General features: G+C 35.4%; 1 protein-coding gene across 1 annotated transcript in view; it reads right to left on the bottom strand.

The window, feature by feature from the left end:
• Positions 1-732: 732 nt before the first annotated feature.
• Positions 733-19,374, bottom strand: part of LOC100261601 (probable LRR receptor-like serine/threonine-protein kinase At1g56140) — an 81,487-nt gene continuing 62,845 nt past the window's right edge. Inside the window, exons 6-24 of the mRNA XM_019217935.2 lie at positions 16,352-16,423; positions 16,162-16,233; positions 15,987-16,058; positions 15,749-15,820; positions 15,581-15,652; positions 15,433-15,504; positions 15,261-15,332; positions 15,083-15,148; positions 14,540-14,602; positions 7,771-7,815; positions 7,554-7,615; positions 6,588-6,985; positions 6,293-6,488; positions 6,041-6,181; positions 3,463-3,581; positions 3,119-3,329; positions 2,418-2,649; positions 1,631-1,781; positions 733-1,527 (exon numbers count right to left, since the gene is read on the bottom strand). Coding sequence (XP_019073480.1) covers positions 1,159-1,527; positions 1,631-1,781; positions 2,418-2,649; positions 3,119-3,329; positions 3,463-3,581; positions 6,041-6,181; positions 6,293-6,488; positions 6,588-6,985; positions 7,554-7,615; positions 7,771-7,815; positions 14,540-14,602; positions 15,083-15,148; positions 15,261-15,332; positions 15,433-15,504; positions 15,581-15,652; positions 15,749-15,820; positions 15,987-16,058; positions 16,162-16,233; positions 16,352-16,423 — 2,557 coding nt within the window. The 3' untranslated portion in view covers positions 733-1,158. The remainder of the gene's footprint in view (positions 1,528-1,630; positions 1,782-2,417; positions 2,650-3,118; positions 3,330-3,462; positions 3,582-6,040; positions 6,182-6,292; positions 6,489-6,587; positions 6,986-7,553; positions 7,616-7,770; positions 7,816-14,539; positions 14,603-15,082; positions 15,149-15,260; positions 15,333-15,432; positions 15,505-15,580; positions 15,653-15,748; positions 15,821-15,986; positions 16,059-16,161; positions 16,234-16,351; positions 16,424-19,374) is intronic.

A 19,374-nucleotide genomic window follows, 5' to 3' on the forward strand; every position in this document is an offset into this window, starting at 1 on the left:
AACCTTCCCGGATTGTGATAGTCTTACAGTACTTCAGTGATGCCAATCACGTGTAACTCATATTGTGTGTTACTAACAAAACAATCACAATATTTTCCACAGTTCAAAAACCTTCTTAGAGGGTCACTAGGAGACTAAAACAGAGATTGGAAATTTTGTTTTCAAATAGTAGGAACTTATTATCGAATCCCTTCTATTATACTTTAACGTAAAATAAAGCTTTCAGGTTACCTTTTGAGATGCCCAAGAATCTCCATTGGTTATTTCATTAACCAATTTTCTTGCCTCAAGTTAGGAATGATATGAGAACCACTCTATTTCCACTCTATTTCCATAGTTCTTGACTTTTGTTTCCGTAGAGAAAAAAGGAAAAAAACTTCAAAAGAGAACCATTTTTTTTACAAGTGTGTTCTTTTAGATTGTCACAGAGAGAGAGAGTCTTCTCACATACTTGATAGAAGGAGTAATTTTAATTGTGCTCACAATTAGATCAATTGAGAGTGATAAAGAGCCCGTTTGTTAGTGATTTTAGTAAGTGTTTTTTATCTTTCTAAAACTTAGAAAAAAAAATTATCATTCAAGTGTTAAAAAGTTTATAAACGTTTTCTAAAATTACTATCAAACGCACTTGAAGTTTATCTCAATTACTTGATAGTGATACTTCTATTCATTTGAGTTTCAACTTAAGCCCATTAATCATTGATGCTCCTCTGGGACAAAGCTCCAAGGGAAAAAAACAAAACGAGTCCTTCATTTTTGACAGATACACAAGGACATAGAATCCCATCCAACCCAACCCTAATCTATATGGAGTTTGTTGAACTCGTCATTCCATACTACTAGACCACTTTCTATATGGAGCATAACCTTTTCATGACCATAATCATCAGATGCTTTTGTAATCTTTTCCAAAATCTACTTGTGTTTGTAGCAGAAGTTAATATGTGGTCTACCAATCTGATAGGACATTGATACACCCATACATATGACTAGCTGAAATTTAAAGTCTAGCAGTCTTCAGAAGTACAAAAAATTCCTCCCTATGATATATTAACAGGCTCCTGATAACAATATGACCAGAAGCAGTGACAGAAGTTCATCACCAACCTTTTCCCGTAGTGCCATGGTGCATGGATACTGTGGGATTTACAGAAGGCATTAGGTCACTGGCAGATGCAACAGATATTTATCTTGACTGCAAAAACTCCTATCTATCTCTTTGAAATCCCAATCTATTGGACTGCTTGTGGATGCCACAGATGTTTGAGTATCTTCACTCAAAAAGGTGCTTGTCTTATCTTTGAAATCGCAATCTGTTAAATAACTGGGTTTTGATGTAACTGTACTTACTTCAATGTCTCCGGAAAGCATTGCAACAACACGGGACATGGTTGGCCGCAACATTGGTGATCCCTGGGTGCACAAGAGAGCCACTCTTACCACTCGACTGACTTCATTTTCATCCAATGCTGTTAACATCGGATCAACCAAATCCAAACTTTGGTTATTTTCATGTAATGTCCATGCCTGAAAACAGTATAGAGATCACCACAGAAAGAATACGTTATTTAGCGATGCTGTTTTGGAAAGGTCATGAAAAAGGGAAAATGAAACACCATTTTTTATATACCCATTCAAGAAGATAGATCTTTTTGGCATCCAAGCTCTTGTCTGTGTTTGGCCTCCCACTAAGGATCTCTAGAGCGACGACACCAAAGCTGAAGACATCAGCTTTCTCTGTCAGGTGCCCAAGCATTGCATACTCTGGTGCTAGATAGCCACTGGAAGGTAAAATAACAATGGCTTAATTGTATAGTTGAGATCAGTTAGATGATAGTTTGTAGAACCACTAAATTAGGAATTCAATAATGACCCCTTTAAGTCTTATATACATTAGATTTACCAAAAAGGGGGAAGGAATTCAAATTTCATACCATCATATATCAGAATTTGATTTCTTTTTATTTTCTGGTGCATGACCCTCAATTTGATAATAGATAGAGAAATGAAATAAATCATCCTCAAAATAGATATATATATATATATAACCAAATCGTTACCTTTCGAATCCCTCATCTCAACCTTCTAATATATGCAATGAAATTTAAGTTAATGGATGAGGATACAAACAAATGAAAACAAAGTATAACTGTATTAGTAAATGACACTAGAATATAAAGCCATGGGACAGAAGAAAAATTAAGGTGTATACATGTGGTGCATTCTCGATAAGTACAACAAGAAGTACCATTTACTATTGTATTCAGATCCTAATACAAGATCGACATAGTTTCATTTCTGTTGAGAGACAAAAGATATTGTATATATTTGCATCGTTTCATTTATTATTATGGAGAATAATATAATGCTAAATTAACAAGTAGAATTTGTAGAAATGGTCCAAGGAGCTTGCTTACATGGTTCCTGCAATTTGGGTGCTGATGTGTGTTTTCTTGTCATCGTACAGCTTTGCTAATCCAAAATCTGATATCTTGGGACAGAGTTCTGCATCAAGCAAAATATTACTAGACTTCACATCCCGGTGTATGATTCTTGGATTTGATTCCTCATGAAGATAAGCAAGTCCTCTTGCTGTTCCCAAGCATATACCGAAGCGGGTTGGCCAATCAAGAACCAGACCACATTTTCCTGCAAGCAATACTCCCTAGCTGATCAGAAAGCCTAAAATGAGTCATTACAAAGATGAGGGAAAATCTCGGACACCAAATTCATTTGCAGCAAAGAATACTTTAAGATTTTCTGAAGAACATGTATTGAAAACATATGAAGTGAGCACTTAATAATCATATGTACTTCAGACAGATCTTGAATAGCATGACAATTATCAGACAACTTGATAGCTTTCATAATATTGGTAAATTGGTGAATTATGCAAGCTAAAATAAGGTAATGTAGAGTTATGTTTACGCTTTCTGTATCCTCTATTTTTGTTGCAAAGGAAACCAACAAAAAATGATCCTCAAATCTATTTATTTGTTGTCCGAAAATTTTTCATCAGCCATGTACGCAGCAGAAACGAATCAGTTTTAATTTGAGGCTTCTCATGAATACACAGAAAATTAAATAGTGCAAGAAATAGTATAGCAATTTTCCTTACCAAAGAGAACATGATCAAGGCTCTTGTTTTCAAGATATTCATAAACCAGGAGCCGTCTACTCCCCTTGATGCAGAATCCATACAGTTTCACAAGGTTTCGATGTTGAACTGCAGATATGGTAGCAATTTCTGTAATAAATTGACTTTTTGCTTGATAAGACGCTATTGAAAGTTGCTTCACAGCTACAGCCCTCCCATCAAGTAGAGTGCCCTATGAAAAAACAACAATTCAATAATATGAAAAATTTTCTTTGTTTGGTCAAATGCTCAAATTGGCTTGCTTAAGCAATTATCTCACTAACAAAAGCTATTGTCATGCATTATTTGAGTGTATAGCAGATTACCTTGTAAACGGTTCCAAATCCACCCTGCCCCAGCTTATTTGCAGGACTGAAGTCTTCTGTAGCAGTTCGCAGCTCAGCATCGCTGAAGGTGTTCAGCTTGGGGCCTATCTCAAGAAGCTCTACAAAATTCATACAAAATTATTGGTAACATTTGTTTTCCAACATGATAAATACAGCAAAATATTTTCTTTGTCATACTTTTCTAGTATGATAGACAAAACGTTATCAAAGGATTTTCCAAAGATAATAATAATAAGGTTGTTCTCTTCTTGCCAAGTTATTTGGTAAGTACTGTCATCCTGAGTGTAATAAAGCAAAGCCATTTTACCTTCATTTTGGACAAGTATGTATGTTTTCATACCATGCACTAACCATGGACAATGAATATGTAACACAAATTACATAAGAGAAATGTGGAAAACCGTGCCTACCTTAATGGACCGGATAAGATAAAGATTCAATTGAGAATCGTATGAACACTTATAAACACAAAGAATTTAAACCTCACTCTTAATATCCACACCCAAATACAAATTCAAACCACGATTACTTCCATGGATGAAACTTAGATATAAATTTAAAACATGGTTAATGAAAAAAACGAAGTCTAGTAAGGAAAAACTTAGGGGGTGAACAAGTGTATTTTAAAAAATTTTAAAAACTAATTAATACCTTTACCCAAACAACCAATTATGAGATTAATTTAACCCATTTTAAAAATAACTTAAGCCTATGAGACAATATGAATAATCAATGCAAGAAACAATCACATAGGGGACATAATTTCTTATATGGAAAACCCCTACACTAATTGTGGATATAAAAAACCATAGGACTAAAACCTCAAATCTGAAGCCTACTATATAATATCAAGTCACACATAATTACCTAATAGCTTACCCCTCAGACTTACTTTCCAGAACTTACAACTTGATCCATATCTATGACGTTGCCATCTCCAATTACTCCGATGAATTGTCCTTAACCCAATTGAAGGGATGTAAGTCTTTTAACAACCCAAAATTCAAGTATTGGATCTTTGAGGGAATTTGGAATGATATGACAAGTTAGGGTGGAACAATTTTTGAGTGATCCCCAACTTGAGGTATAACAAGGTATATATCGGACCCAAAGCCCTAGAAGACCATACTTAGAATTTTCCAAAAAGGGGAAATCTACCTGAATGGTAGATTCTGGAATAGCCACTCGAGTGGCCTTACACTACTTGAGCACCTTGGGTGCTCGAGTGCTAGGTCCAACACTTGAGTGCTTTGGTAGTTTTACAAAACCACAATTTAATTCGATTTAAATTAAAACTTAACCAATCCTCATAAACCTTATTAAAACCACAACTTGCCAAAGACACTTACCAATTTAGGCGTACATGTGTCTATTCGATTGAGCGAGCAACAACCTTGAATCTTAAAGGAGAGTAAGTCATTATCTAAATGGTTCCTATGCCAGAAAATATTAGAACAAAATTGTCAACTTACTATATGCTAGGTCCATAGTCCTAATAGTTACTGTCATCCATACCTTAAATTACAAAAAGTAGACAATTCAAGTCTCACTTCTATGTTCTAATATCTACATCTTAATTGAATAGTAGACGCTTGAAGTCTCACTTTCAACATCTGCATTTGAACTCAAGCCATGAACAAACTCATTTTCCATACTTTTAAGCAATGAAACAAACTTATATCCATACCTTAAATTAGGAAGAGTAGTAGACAATTCAAGTCTCACTTCTATGTTCTAACATCTACATCTTAATTGAATAGTAGACATTTGGAGTCTCACTTCTAACATCTACATCTAAGCTCAAGCCACATGAACAAACTCATGTTTCCATACGTTTAAGAAATGAAACAAACACTTATATCTATATATATATATATATATATATATATATATAGGTGTTTCCTTTGTCTTTTTCATGTCTTCAACTTATGTTGTCAAGTTATTTCTGCAGTTCGCTCTTAAAGCATTAGAATATGTATAGAAATTTTAAAAGTAATTTCTGGTTTGTTAACAGATCTTGTATATATAAACAATTCTATCCCCGCAGGAAAAAAAGCTCAAGGTAAGTTTTGAGTTTCAAGAAACTTTAAATAAAAGTGATTCCAATAACATTTATATAAACTAAACGAAAGGAAGATTTTGAGACATTCTAACTATCTACATTGTGGCTCCCCTCAATTTAAGCTTCCATCTTTCCTACTACTTCCAGAGATCAAGGCTATATTGTCTTTGATACATTATGGCCAAGGCCAATAATAGCTACTCTCCAGAAAAATTGTCTTAATAGTACTCTTTGTTCTTTCTCAAAATGATCCTCATATAAATGCCTCACCCAAATACCTACACTCATTTTGGATAAATGTTTTTCACCAAATTAGTAACTTGAGATGGCATTCAACAACATATTTGACATTAACAAAATACCTATAGTTCTTAGTGCTCCCAGCACAACTCAGAGCTTTCATTTTCCATTTGAAGCATATATTTGTGCCAAACACCAGATAATAATAATAATAAAAAAAAATTCCCATATATTTTCAAACGGGCTATATTATACCTATATCCTCGTTGGCATGTAGACCTTTCCTTTTCATATAACAAGCTGCCAATACAAGCATAAAGCTTACGATCCCAGCAGCGGCTGCAAAACCAATAATCAACCCGGTCTTGTGCTTCTTTGGTGGAATTCTTGTTAAATCTTAACCAAATAACGGTACCCAGTTGTCAGCCATGATAAGAAAACAGGAGCATCATTCAGAAAAGTTTTTACATTAAATGAAAATGATGAACCATCATTCAAGTGCATTACCTGGTACAACCGTAAGGGCCGAAATGGATGGTCCATAGTAACCTTGGACAGGAATACAGCAGGTCCCTTTACCAGCCCAAAACAGATGGATTTCAAGATAGTTCTCTGACACAGTAGCTTTGAATTTTTTCTCTAGTGCTTTCTCAACCCCACCTGCCTCTCTTGATATGTCAAAGTCCTTATATTCAAGCATCCCCTACAGAGGCAATCAAGAAGGATTGAAACAGATCTTCCTCTTTGCATCTGTGGAAAGTTCTAAAAGGTTACAGTTAATGGTGTTAAATATAGTTCTTGCCTGAATATAAATATCAAAAACACGCCTTCCTCGACTCTGCCATGTTTGTGTACTCGGATCTTTAAAAGTTGTTTCTGCAAATAACAAGCTTACAGTGTAAGGTCCATTTACCAGGCCTAGGCCATAGTATCTAAGTGAACCCGGCGATATCCTTGAAGTCTCGAAAAGTTTGGGGTTTTTAGTGCCTTTCACTTGTGACAAGGCCTTCTCTACAGATGACGTATTATATTCAGATCTGTCATTATATAAGCCCACATTGCTAACTGCCCATCTCTCCATTCTGCTTACAAAATACAATGCTGAAGTGGTGCCAATAGTAATTGAGTTATCAGCCTCAAAGACTGTTCCATCTGAGGTTCTCAACTCTGGTCCACCACACTTGACCGAGAAGTTAGTATCTGTAAAATAGGAATTGATTTTACTTTAAAACGAAAAAGCAGATCTCTTAGAAGTTGTAACTTTTAACACTAACAATGGAGTTGGGTTTTCTCATAGGCCCAGCACACAGCAGTTCATAGGTTTGTTGAGTGCAGATATCAGCGAAGGAAAGAAATTCTGTTACTCAGTAACGTGCCTCAACTCTCTCCTTACAGTTTCTTATCAAATTTGTACACCAACAGTATGGATTTTTTATTAAAATTTTGACCTGAGATTTGCATGTTAAAGTACCAAGATCATGTTTTAGATTACCAAAGCAAGTTCACTCAATGAGGCAATCCCTTAGAAAGGCAAACTGAAAATGATTGTCTCATTATCCTGAAAAAGTTCATTATGCTGGTGCTGGAGGAAAATGCCATCCCTGCCCAGTCTCCCACTCTTGTCGGTCTAGCAGTATCACTATTAGAAAGAATAATGATGCTTGAAAATCCATATTAATCAACCTAAGTTGACTTTTGTAGTGTTGCCTTCTTTCTAGGTAGCCCGTCACATTAAATAAAGAAATATAGTTCAGTAAAAATCACTTACATTGTGGAGTGCCCTTATTGCATGGGAAGTCTCTCTGAAGACAATTCAATCCTTCCAAAATACTGCAAGCAAAAAATAATGAATGCTGTTCATCTACCTTGAAAATTAAAGTCCGTGTTCAACTTTGGAAACTATATTGCACGCCTACATTGCTTCTCATATTTGCTGTTTCTCTGAACTTCCCTTTTTGAAAAACATTAAAGATTAAACAACTCACCTGCTGTTTGAGCTATCAAATGTGAAGTTGTTGGCTACTAAATTCCTGCATAATGTACATTAGTAGTCAATCAGCACCTAGTGAATCTTCCATAACATATATTGAAGCAAAAAGAATTAATTAGAGATACTAGTTAGAGCCATAGATAGGAACATGATTTGATTGTGCTTCAAATCATAATGTGTTCTACTTACAGGTTATATATAAGTTCCACAGGGTAAAATAAGAAATTTCATATTCATATTGGCAAGAGCATTACAATTTATTAAGACAAATCAAAAGTAATTAGATATGAAAGGCTGCCACATTGATGGGAAGCAAGTCCGATTGTGATAAGGGAATTCCTAATGCAATTCCACAAGGGGTGCAGGAGTCCACTAATGAAAGGCACCATGACCAGCTAGATGAGATGGTGCTGGTTGCACAGGAGTACTAGAGGGGAAACTCCAACTAGATGGAAGGCTTTGCTTGGCATGGAAGTTCTAGTTTAGAGAGGAGTCAGGAACATCATATGGCTGTCCAAGGAATTGAAGGTAGCTTATGTCAACAAGGGCATCGACTTCTTTAGGTGTGGGTGGGTTTGTCAGTACTCGTTTCAGATGGTGGAGTGTTTGTGGCATCAAATAGACAAAAGCGTTTCAACACTTGGGCGGGTACAAGGAGCTGAATGCACAGGCCACACACATGGAGCACATGAATAGACCGTGTGCACGGGGCGCGAACACAATAGGTTGTGAGCACAACTGGTTGAGTGCCCACTTAGGATGCACGCATAGCAACAGGAGGCTTTTTGGGAAAATTATGGATTTTGGGGAATTATTAAATAAATCCATTATTCCTCCTTGAACACGGATGATGACTCCTCCGAAAATTTCCAAAACGACTTAAAATGATCTTTAAGGTGGGGAGAGGGGTAGCTGACTCAAGGTGAGGCATTGTGGTCTGGGCGTGACCACACCAAGGGGCCTCGATGCAAGGCCTTCGACACAAGCAAGGCACACAGGGCAAGACTTGTTGGAACCTACACATGGGCTCTACGACATATGGTGGTGTACAACCAGTGACCACAATGGCACAGGCGTGATGTAGACTCCCCTCCCAATAGTGGCACAAGGGCACAATGCCATGATCTGTTGCTTGGATGTGGCATGGAGATGCAGCAACAACGAAGCCGAGTCGAGACATGATGTGAGATGTGACACATGAGGGCATAATGCCTCATGCACGAAGATTCATGGGCTCAATGCAATCAATCGTTGTTGTGCACCAAGAAAAAGAAGGAACATGGCATAGTGCCATAGCAGCAACATGAAGGAGTGTGGGCTTGATTTACAAGCAAGGGGTGGTAGAGACTCTTGCTAAAGCACGCAATCATGGGCAAGGAACCAGGATTCAATGCAACCCATGAGTGCAATGACATAGGGCATAGGCATAGAGATGGATAGAAGCCTCGACATAGCTTTGACTCAGATGTGTGAACCAAAGGGGAACTTGGAAGGTGCACGAGCTATGTATATCTGCATGGGCAATAGCATGAGAGAGATTCTTGATGAACGAGATTTCTAATCCTACTCAAAGTCCAAATGAGAGTGGTTGGTGACACAACATATGAGGAAGAGTCCTAGTTGATCTAGGATAAGGAGTCCTAGTCTAACAAAGGGTGGGTGGTAGCCACTTTATAAAAGGGGATGAGAGAGCCTCCTCGAACATGTACATTCACACATACACACAATCAAAGGGCTTTAGAAAGGGAGATCTTGAGAGAGCGTGAACTCACCAACGCTATTGTGGGAATCTTGCTAATCTGTCTTGTATTCTTATTCAATGAAGCAATAAAATACAAGTTGGGGTTGGTGCCTTATAATTTGATGTGTGCTTGTGCTGGTTCCTTGATTTAATCTCATGTGGGTATTAGAAGGCTAGCTTAGAGGGGTGTCTAAGCATTTCACAAACTCAAAAAATTATAGGAGAGTTTTTACACTATGATAGTTGGTATCAGAGCTTGATGATGCAAGGAGTAGTGCCATGGAGGCAATTCATAAATAGATTGCACACCCGGAGGCATACGTGGGAAAATCTCTTGATAGAGACACCACTGTATTGGTAAGAACGGCTAATGCCTTCAATGAACTTAGTGTTCAACGGGATATGCTTAAGAACTGAAATAAGTTGTTAGAGGAACAAATGATGACCCTAACAACAAAATTGAAGGGTTCAAGGGCAAGATTGAGTCTCTTAAAGTGGAGATTATGATTTTGAAGTGAGTTGTTGTTCAAAGAGCACCTATTGCTTCAGAACCAACCCTACCTAAGGTGCGAGTTCTTGAACTCGAACCCTTTAACGGGGTGTAAAATGCTAAGGATTCAGAGAACTTTCCTCGGGACATGGAGTAGTATTTTGATATTTCCATATTCCTTCGAAAGAGCAAGTGACCCTCACCACCATGTATCTCTCTGGAGATGTGAAGCTATGGTAGCATACAAGATCAAACGATGATGCTGAATCAGGAAGGCCAAGGATTCACACATGGGAGACACTTAAAAAGGAGTTGAAGGGTCAATTCCTTCACTCTAATATGGCTTGGATGGCTTGGGAGTCCCTTAAAAGGCTAAAACAGATAGGAACTATTAAGGACTATGTCAAAGAGTTTAGCTCTTTAATCCTCAATATCAAGGACATGTTAGAAGTTGATAAGCTGTTCGAATTCATTCCCGAGCTATAGAACCTACCTACATCCATGGAGGCAAAAGATTGCCTAGTTGATTATTGATTGGATGCTTCATCTTCTACAAGTCACAAAGAGAAAGGACAACAGTAGAGACAAAGCGAAGAAGGGAAATCCAAAAACTCTAAGAAGAATGGAGGCAGAAAGAGAAACAAGGTTAAGGCGACTCCAGCCTAGGTGGTAGAGAAGTCCACCACGGGACAAGAAACCAAAGTAGTGGGTTGTTTTATTTGCAATAGTTCACATGGGGCTATATATTTTTAGATGACTTTTCCATATCTTATTTTTTATTTTAAACTTTCTATATTTGTAATGTGACAACTAATCAGATTACACTTATCCCATTCTTATATAATAATCATGCTAGAAAAAAATACTCAGGACTTCCTCAGCAATAGGTTTGTGATTCCCCTCAGTCTTCCACTTTTGACATCGTATCAAAGCTATATATGTCAATCTTGCCTATGTAGTAAGGGCCATCATGTACCATTTGGTCAGTAGTCTTCCAAGCCTATTCCTCTTGATCTTATTTATATGTATGTCTGAGGACCCTTTCTTATCGATTTAGTCCATAGGTTTAGTTATTATGTTATTTTTGTTGATCATCTTACAAAATATGTTTGGTTGTACCCATTGTGTTTGGTTGTACCCACTGGATCTTAAATCAGATGTACATTTGACTTTTCATCAATTCAAATCCATCGTTGAAACCTATTTCAAAATGTTTATTATTTCTACTTATATTCTAATGGTGAAAGAGAATACACTACACTTAAATATTCTTTTTCTAGTTCACTTGGTATTTAACAGCTTAAAACGTTGCCTCTCACATTCCTTAACACAATAATTTGCCAATCAACATCACCAATATATTATTGAAATTGGTCTCACCTTATTTTACAATGGCTCTTTTCCTTCTCATTATTGGATCTATGCATTTCAAATGGCATTATCTAATTAATTGTCTTCTGATTCTTCATAGCTCCTCACAATTTCAAAGGTTGTTCCAAAGTACATCTAAGTTATGGGAAATTAAAAGGTTTTTTATTGCTTATGCTTTTCATGGCTGAAGCCATACACATCAAACAAACTTGAACAAAAATCATAACCTTACATCCTATCATGCCCAACTTGTAGAAATAACCTTTCCTATATCTAATCTTTTTCCCAAGTCTCTTTCCTCTCCTCAATATGTATCTCTCATTTCTTCTCTTATTGCTCTTATCTCAACCATCTTTCTCATCCCATGTGTGGCAGGCACCTCAGCCATGTCCCATGAATATCCAGTCTCTTTCTTTCCATGCTCAGTGACATTGCTACTATTACCATCCTTTGCTCCTCTAACTCCCAAACAAGGTAATACCATGTTGCTCATTCTTCCATCTCTAAACCTACCATACCTACTAAGACCATATCCAATCCAAGACCTTCCCATTGCACCTATCCACCACCTCTTTCACCAAGCCATGGCATGGTAACCAAACCTAAAAGTAACAATTTTCAAACCTAAAACTCTCACTGCTCCTGAACCCCTTATTTTGGAATCTAATGAACCTACTTATGCAACTCTAGCCCTCAACTCCCCTTATTGGTGTCAAGTAATGGCAAAAGAACTCAATTCTCTCTTTCACAATGACCCTTGGGAGCTAGTCGCTTCAAGTCCCACTCAGAATGTTGTTGGTTGTAAGTGGGTCTTCTGTATCAAATGAAATCTCGATGGATCCATTTACTAGTACAAGGCCCTACTAATGGAAAAAGGATTTCATCAATATCTAGGATTAAAGTATCACAACACATTTAGTCCATTTGTCAAGCCCATCATAGGATGGCTTATTCTCAATATTTCACTCTCTAATGGTTGGCCTATTCATTAATTGGACATCATCAATTAATGCTTTTCTACATGGTACTTTATCTAAGGAATGTTTCATCGAACAAGCTCCTAGTTTTTTGGATTCCACCTATCCATTACATGTTTGCAAGCTCACAACAACCATTTATGGTCTCAAATAGGCATTGAGGAGTGGTACAATAAACTAAAGGGCTTTCTTCTCTCTTTTTAATTTATTAATTCAAGCAATGATGTCTCCTTATTTATTTATAGATTTACTATTGCTACAGTCTACTTTCTTGTTTATATCAATGATCTAATTATCAAAGGAAACTATGAGGGTTCACTACCCATTTTCTAAAATCTCCTTACACCAAATCTTTTATCAAAGACTTGACTGATCTTCACTACTTTCTTAGTATTCAAGTGTTCTCTACACCCACTTGTCTTCTTCTCACTTAACATAACTATATTCATGACCTGCTCCAAAAAACTAACCTGTTACGTGTGAACAAAGTCACAACACCCATGTCTACTTCCCTGCCACTTACGCTTCATGATGGATGACCTCTTTCAGATGCTACTTAGTTTTTTCAAGTAACCAGTGCCTTAACCTTACTCTAATGTGCCTTTACATGTCCTATAGAGTAAATAAACTTTCCAAATTCATGCTTTCACCAATTGAAACTCAATGGATTGAAATAAAAGGTGTACTATGGTATTTGAAGCATACATTCCAACATGGATAATTTCTCAAAAGAAATCATGGTCTTCACCTTGCTGCTTTCTTAGATTCCAATTGGGTGGCAACTGAGATGATGACGCCTTGACAACTATATACATTGTTTACCATGGTGGCAATGGTCTTTCATGGTGTCCAAAAGAAGCAAAAATCTGTTGCTTGGTCTTCTACAAAAGAAGAATATGAAGCCCTAACCTCATGTGCTAGTGAAGTTTTCTAGCTTCACAATCTTCTTAGTTAACTTGATGTGTCTCTAACTTAAAAACCCATCATCCATTGTGACAAAATTGGTGCTACTTATCTATTAGTAAGCTTGGTGTTCCATTCCAAAATGAAAATCATATCTTGATAGCTATTATATTGTATGAAACAATGTTGCTCGCAGCTCCATTGGCTTGCCCTATATCTCTTACAAAGATCACATGGCAAATGCTCTCACAAAGCCTCTATCATCTCAGTCGTTCTAGTTTTTACACACCAATATCAATATTGCTAATGGGAGTAATGTTTTGCAAGGGCATTTTAGAGACTCTCATTCTAGTTCCTCAACTCAAGGGATTTGATTTGATTTTAATTCAATTGTGTTTACATTTAATTCGAATTAGTCCATGTGATATTCTTTGTAAACTAATTTCCTAGTCTTTAGGCATGTATTCAAAGGCTTACTATAAATAGACTATAGCTTTAATATAAACATCTAGGCATCATTGAATGAATTGCATAACATTTTCTCAACTCTCAGATTATTATTAGATATAAGCTAATGATTCTTCATTGATCAAACTTACCTAAGGGAGGACCTATGATCTTTGTCCAACCCAGACGAGATCTTGTTTGAGTGATCTTCCCTTCTTATTATGATTTTCAATTGTTGTGTATAGCAAGTTAGGTTTATTTTCTACAGAGTGCAATCAATGATTGCTAGGTCCTTCTATATGTTGGTCAGTAGAAGATGGTGGCACAATTGTAACAATTGACAATGTAATAATGTTAAATGCATTCAATTATTGAGGAGGTGAACTACTACACTGGGGCGACAAGCTATGATTTCTAGTCACATTTAGATAATAACTAAGATGATACTCAGTAAGTGCTGAGCAGTGAGAGAGAAGAGGGCACGTGTAGCGGTGAGCTTCATATTTTCCTTCACAACTAGTGAATTTCACTTCATCAACTGTAAAATCCATGGATTTTAGCTCACCACTTCATCAACTATAGCTGGATGACGCCTTCTTCATTAAGATTAAGATTTGAGATTGAATTTTAAGCTTTGCAAGCCAGTAAATTGATAGGTAAAACAGCTTGATGAAGATCAAGATGCTCTTGTCTCAAGTAAAATCAGTGCAATAAAACTAAGGAATAAGAGTCTACATCAGCACACAATACCTAGCTAATTAAGAGAGCAAGTTATAGTATATATCTAGAAAATTAAGACGAAACAAAAAAATGCATCATGAGTCAGGAGACATACAATTGTAAATCTGAGTTTAGCCAAGAAGGAAAACTCCCTGATATTTCATTGTATGACAAATCTCTGCATGCAAAAAATATATTGAGAAAGTTAGTAGGTCTATAAGTGCAGCATAAACAAGAATATTGAAGATATTTGCAAAAAGGTTGTATAGCTTCTACAAAAGAGAACAAGTCAGAAAGCTTGGTCAAATGCTGACAAGATATCTGAGGAGCTGGATCTACAGTATTAATGAGGACTAGTTTCAACATCCAACAGTAACAGAAGCAGTTCATTTTGGTCTCCAGATCATTTGGTGAAAGTAATCAAATTCTAGAATTGAACCATTGTAGAATAGGAGCTGCTACCATAGTTACAATGTTAAATATCAATTAATTATTGACAAGTAACATAATAATCTGTATCGCAAATGGGAAAAGGAAAGGAAATTGAGAGAGAACGTATGTATTCATCTGCAACCAATATATTAACATCTGTCCAAAGGAGTACATATTATGCCCTGAACATACTCACGGTGAAATGGCATTAGAAAACAGCACTCACATAATTTGAAGTTTTTCACTCTTCTGTGGAGGAAGTGTTCCAGTTAGTCTATTGTTTCCAAGAAACCTGATGACCATTGAAAGAGTAGTAGAAGAGAAATCAAACAGAAGAGAATGCCGAGTCAGTGGCATAAGCAAAATCTTGCAGCTGAAGCAGTAAGGATTTATTTGATTCTTACAGGGCAGTGAGATTATTCAGCTTGAACAAAGAACTTGGGATTCCTCCTATTAAGTTGTTGAAACTTAAATCCCTACAAAGGTAAATTTAAGAAAGTATATTAAATAGATAAAATAAAACAAAGTTTGGTTAATAATTGACATTTTGAGGGTTAAATGTGCATTAGGACTTACAGTGTTTGTAAACTTTGATATTCTCCAATATAAGATGGAATACTGCCAGATATCAGTGTGTTCCTTAGAACTCTACAGGAAAAAAGATGTATTAGGGATCAGCTTAAGTCAGCTAATCATGTGGATAAGGAATGGAGGATTTTCATACAATGAGGTTAAGTTCTTCAAACCCTTAATGAAATCAAGGGATGAGCTCACTTCGTATATATCGCTTATATGCCTAAAAGATTGCTCATTGACATCAAAGAAACTAGTCACAGAGAGAGAAACAGAGAGATCAAAAAGGAAAATTTTGAAATGATTGAGGAAAACTGACAGAGTCTGCAGTGAGGCCAAGCTAGAAAGACTGGATGGTATTGGGCCTTTGAAGGAGTTCCCTTCAAGTCTCCTACAAAAACATTTGAGAGACTCATCACTGAACAATATCTCTACTAGCTAGCCATATTTGTCTTGAGAATATGGCTCAACTCTGGAGAGAATAGAAAGAAATTTTGCCATATCATCTGCAAAAAGTGCCTTAAAAGTTAAAATCAATTATTTTTCATGTAGCTTACAGAGACCAAAGCTTCGTCCAGTTCCCTATGAAGTTTGGTATTTTTCCTGTGAATTGACAGTCTGATGCCCACCTGAAATTGAAAGAGGCTACTCATACTTGGATAGGAAAAACACAAAATTCATATATAAAAGAGGAATTAAGCTTAAAATCAGAAAGTAACATGACTTTCTTACACGGTTTCCAGGTTATAGAGGTTAGCAAATGTTGATGGAATCTCACCACCTGCTCCACAGCTGTTAATATAACTGTTGAACTCACAAAACAACATATATTTAAATTCTAATCATATATATCTCCTCCTGAAAGTGAAAGTGAAATATATTTTTAAGAGATGTGTGAGAGAGAGAGCGAGACAGAGCTTACATTTCTTGAAGTTTGGCTAAATTTCCAAGCTCAGGCGGAAGAGCTCCAGAGAAGTTATTGGAACCAAGAGCCCTGCACCGAATAAATCAATAAGGTAGGTAGCACAAAAATTCTCAAGATCAATACAAGGTTTCAACCGGAATTGCTGTATTATGACTACTTCTATAATTTAATTATAAAAATTATATTTTTTAAATTCCTTCCAAACTTAACAATGCATATACCTTTTATCTTGCTCATAAAAGCACACAGAGATATAGACATTGCAGGTCATGTTGAGTAAATTATTGAGTTAATGCTGACCAACAAACAGGTTTAACAAATATAAGGTTGTGTTTGGTTGTTTAGTTTTTCTTTTTTTAAATATGAAATCTGGATGGAGTTGAACATTGATAAGTGTTTAATTCATTTTTCTTCATTGATGCTTAATATTAAGGGAAAAGTAGGTTTTGAGTCACTAATATGAAAATATATGCAAAAAAGAACCCCAAATTTTTTAAATCAATATTATCTTCATCTATTTAAAAATAATTTGAAATACATACACTCTTTAATGAGTTATTTAATTATTTTCTAAAATGTCTCTTTTACTTACCATGTCATTAACATCAATCGACAACTAAACTCTTCCACGTAAATATTTCTTTTCCTTTTAGATTTATTATTATTATTATTATTATTATTATTATTTTATTTTAGATTTTTTTTCCCTCCAAAAACAAACACCTTATAGGAACAAATATCACATGCCAAAAATGAAACAATTTGAAGAGTATGGACATTAGAAGTAGTGAAAAAAAGTCTCAAATAAAATAATAATAATAATAATAATAATAATAATAATAATAACAATAATAATAATAATAATAAAATGAAGGAAACATTCACATGAAGGAGTCTAATTCTCAATTGATGTTAATGATATGACAAGTAAAAGAGGTATTTTAGGGAATAATTAGATTACTCATTAAAAAGTGCATGTATTTTAAATTATTTTTAAATATATGAAGATAATACTGATATAAAAAATTTCAAGTTTTTTGTTTCATATATTTTCATATTAGTGAATCAAAACCCACTTTTCCCCTCCTAAATTTGTTTTCACTAATTTTGATTCATTGACTACACTTTTGTGATTTGTGGAGGTGAGAATTCCATTTCAAAAGCTTTTAACTTTTGCAATAATGTTTTCCATATCATGCCCACTTAAGCTAGTGAGGGAAATGGAATGAATATTCAACTTGGATCAAAATTGAGGAAACAATTAAATGAAATGGCTTTGGTGAATACTTTAGCTATTTGATCATGTGATGAAACAAAAAGAGTAAGAAGACCTCTAATAGCAACCTTTTCTTAAACAAAATGGTATCCAACTCAATGTGTTCTGTAAAATAATGGAACACGATATTGAGAACACGATATTGATAGTTAGGTGTAAAGAACTCTTATTGTCACAAAGAAGGTACGAAGGTTGAGTGAGATTGACAATTATACCTTGAAGCAAAAAGGATAACTAAATGAACTTAACAATCGTAGATCCCATAGATCAATAGTTGACTTCAACACTTGACCGAACTATAGTAGGTTGCTTATTTGATGACCAAGAAATATGATTTGCACCCAAAAATATAAAATAACCAGTAGTAATTCTCTTGATATTTGGACAACTAGCCCAATCTACATCACAAAAACTAGATTGTGAATGAGTTTTGAGCAATATATTGTAAGCCATGTGCCAAGTTACCTATTAAGGTAATGTAAAATCCTTCAACTTCATTTAAGTGATGAAAAGTAGGAGATTGGAAATGTTGGCACACTTGTTTGACAACATGATAAGATTTGGCTATGTGAAGGTGAGACATTGAATTGCTCCTACAAGACGTCAATATTAAATTGCATCCATAGTCTTTTCATTTTCAAAAGAGAAGAAAGATTTAGTTGCCATTGTGCAGCCATATAAGAGCACTAGCAAAGTTTAAAAGATCCTTGACATATTTTGTTTGCAATAAAAAAATTCCTCCTAAAAAAAAATAGTTTGTCGAGTTCTTTTAGAATAAACTCTTAGTTCACAAATGAGTTGATTAATAAATACCTCATTGTATTTAGTAAGGATTATATTAGCAACAGATATTTAAAAGAGCAGAATTGTAAGATAACTTTTAAACACTAAGAGAAATGAATCATCCTTACAACAATGAAACAAAACTACAAGAGAAATTGTAATAGTCAATCAAACAAGGCTTATGGAGCTTGTTCAAGCCTAAAAATGATTTTTGTAGAAGACATACATGATCTGGAAGTGATGACTTTCAAAAGCCCGAAGGTTGTTCTATTTAGACTATCTCCCTAAGATGTCCATGTAGAAAGATATTTTTTTACATGAAGTTGATGAAGATTCCAATGAGAAGTCACAACAATATCAATGATTAAAAAGACTGTTGAAGGCTTGAAAACTAGACTAAAGGTTTCATTAAAGTCTTGTATGAGAGTGTTTAAGAAAATAATTGCGCTAAAAGCCTTGCCTATATCAGTCCATCATCCTATCTTCTTTATATGTAGTTAAAAACTAATAATAATAATAACAATATTAACCCATTTTGAATTGATCACATTAGTGTTGATAGGTCATGGAACAAGAACCCATGTGTTTTTTTTATGCAAACCATCAATTTTCTCTTCCATTACGAAGAACAAGGAGGAATTTTAAGAGCTTACTAGGCTCAACACAAAAAGAAAGAAGCGTCATTTGAGACACCATCTTTGGTTTCATGTGAAGCTCTTATCTAGTAATCATTGGGTGAGTATTGATATAAGTGGGAGTTGTTGGAGCTTGAGTAGGAAGGTCTTAGGAAAAGAAAGATGATCAACAATCAATTAATAATCTTTCCATTAGGATTTTGCACATTGAATTGAATAGAAGAATCGGCATATGAGTTGATGGTGGAAGGAGTGGACTCATTACTAGGGAGCTCACTTATGAAAAAGATTGCATCATTCACCATTATATGTAAAGGCTAATCATT

This window comes from Vitis vinifera, chromosome 10 (genome assembly GCF_030704535.1).
Source record: "Vitis vinifera cultivar Pinot Noir 40024 chromosome 10, ASM3070453v1".
Taxonomy (NCBI): Eukaryota; Viridiplantae; Streptophyta; class Magnoliopsida; order Vitales; family Vitaceae; genus Vitis; species Vitis vinifera.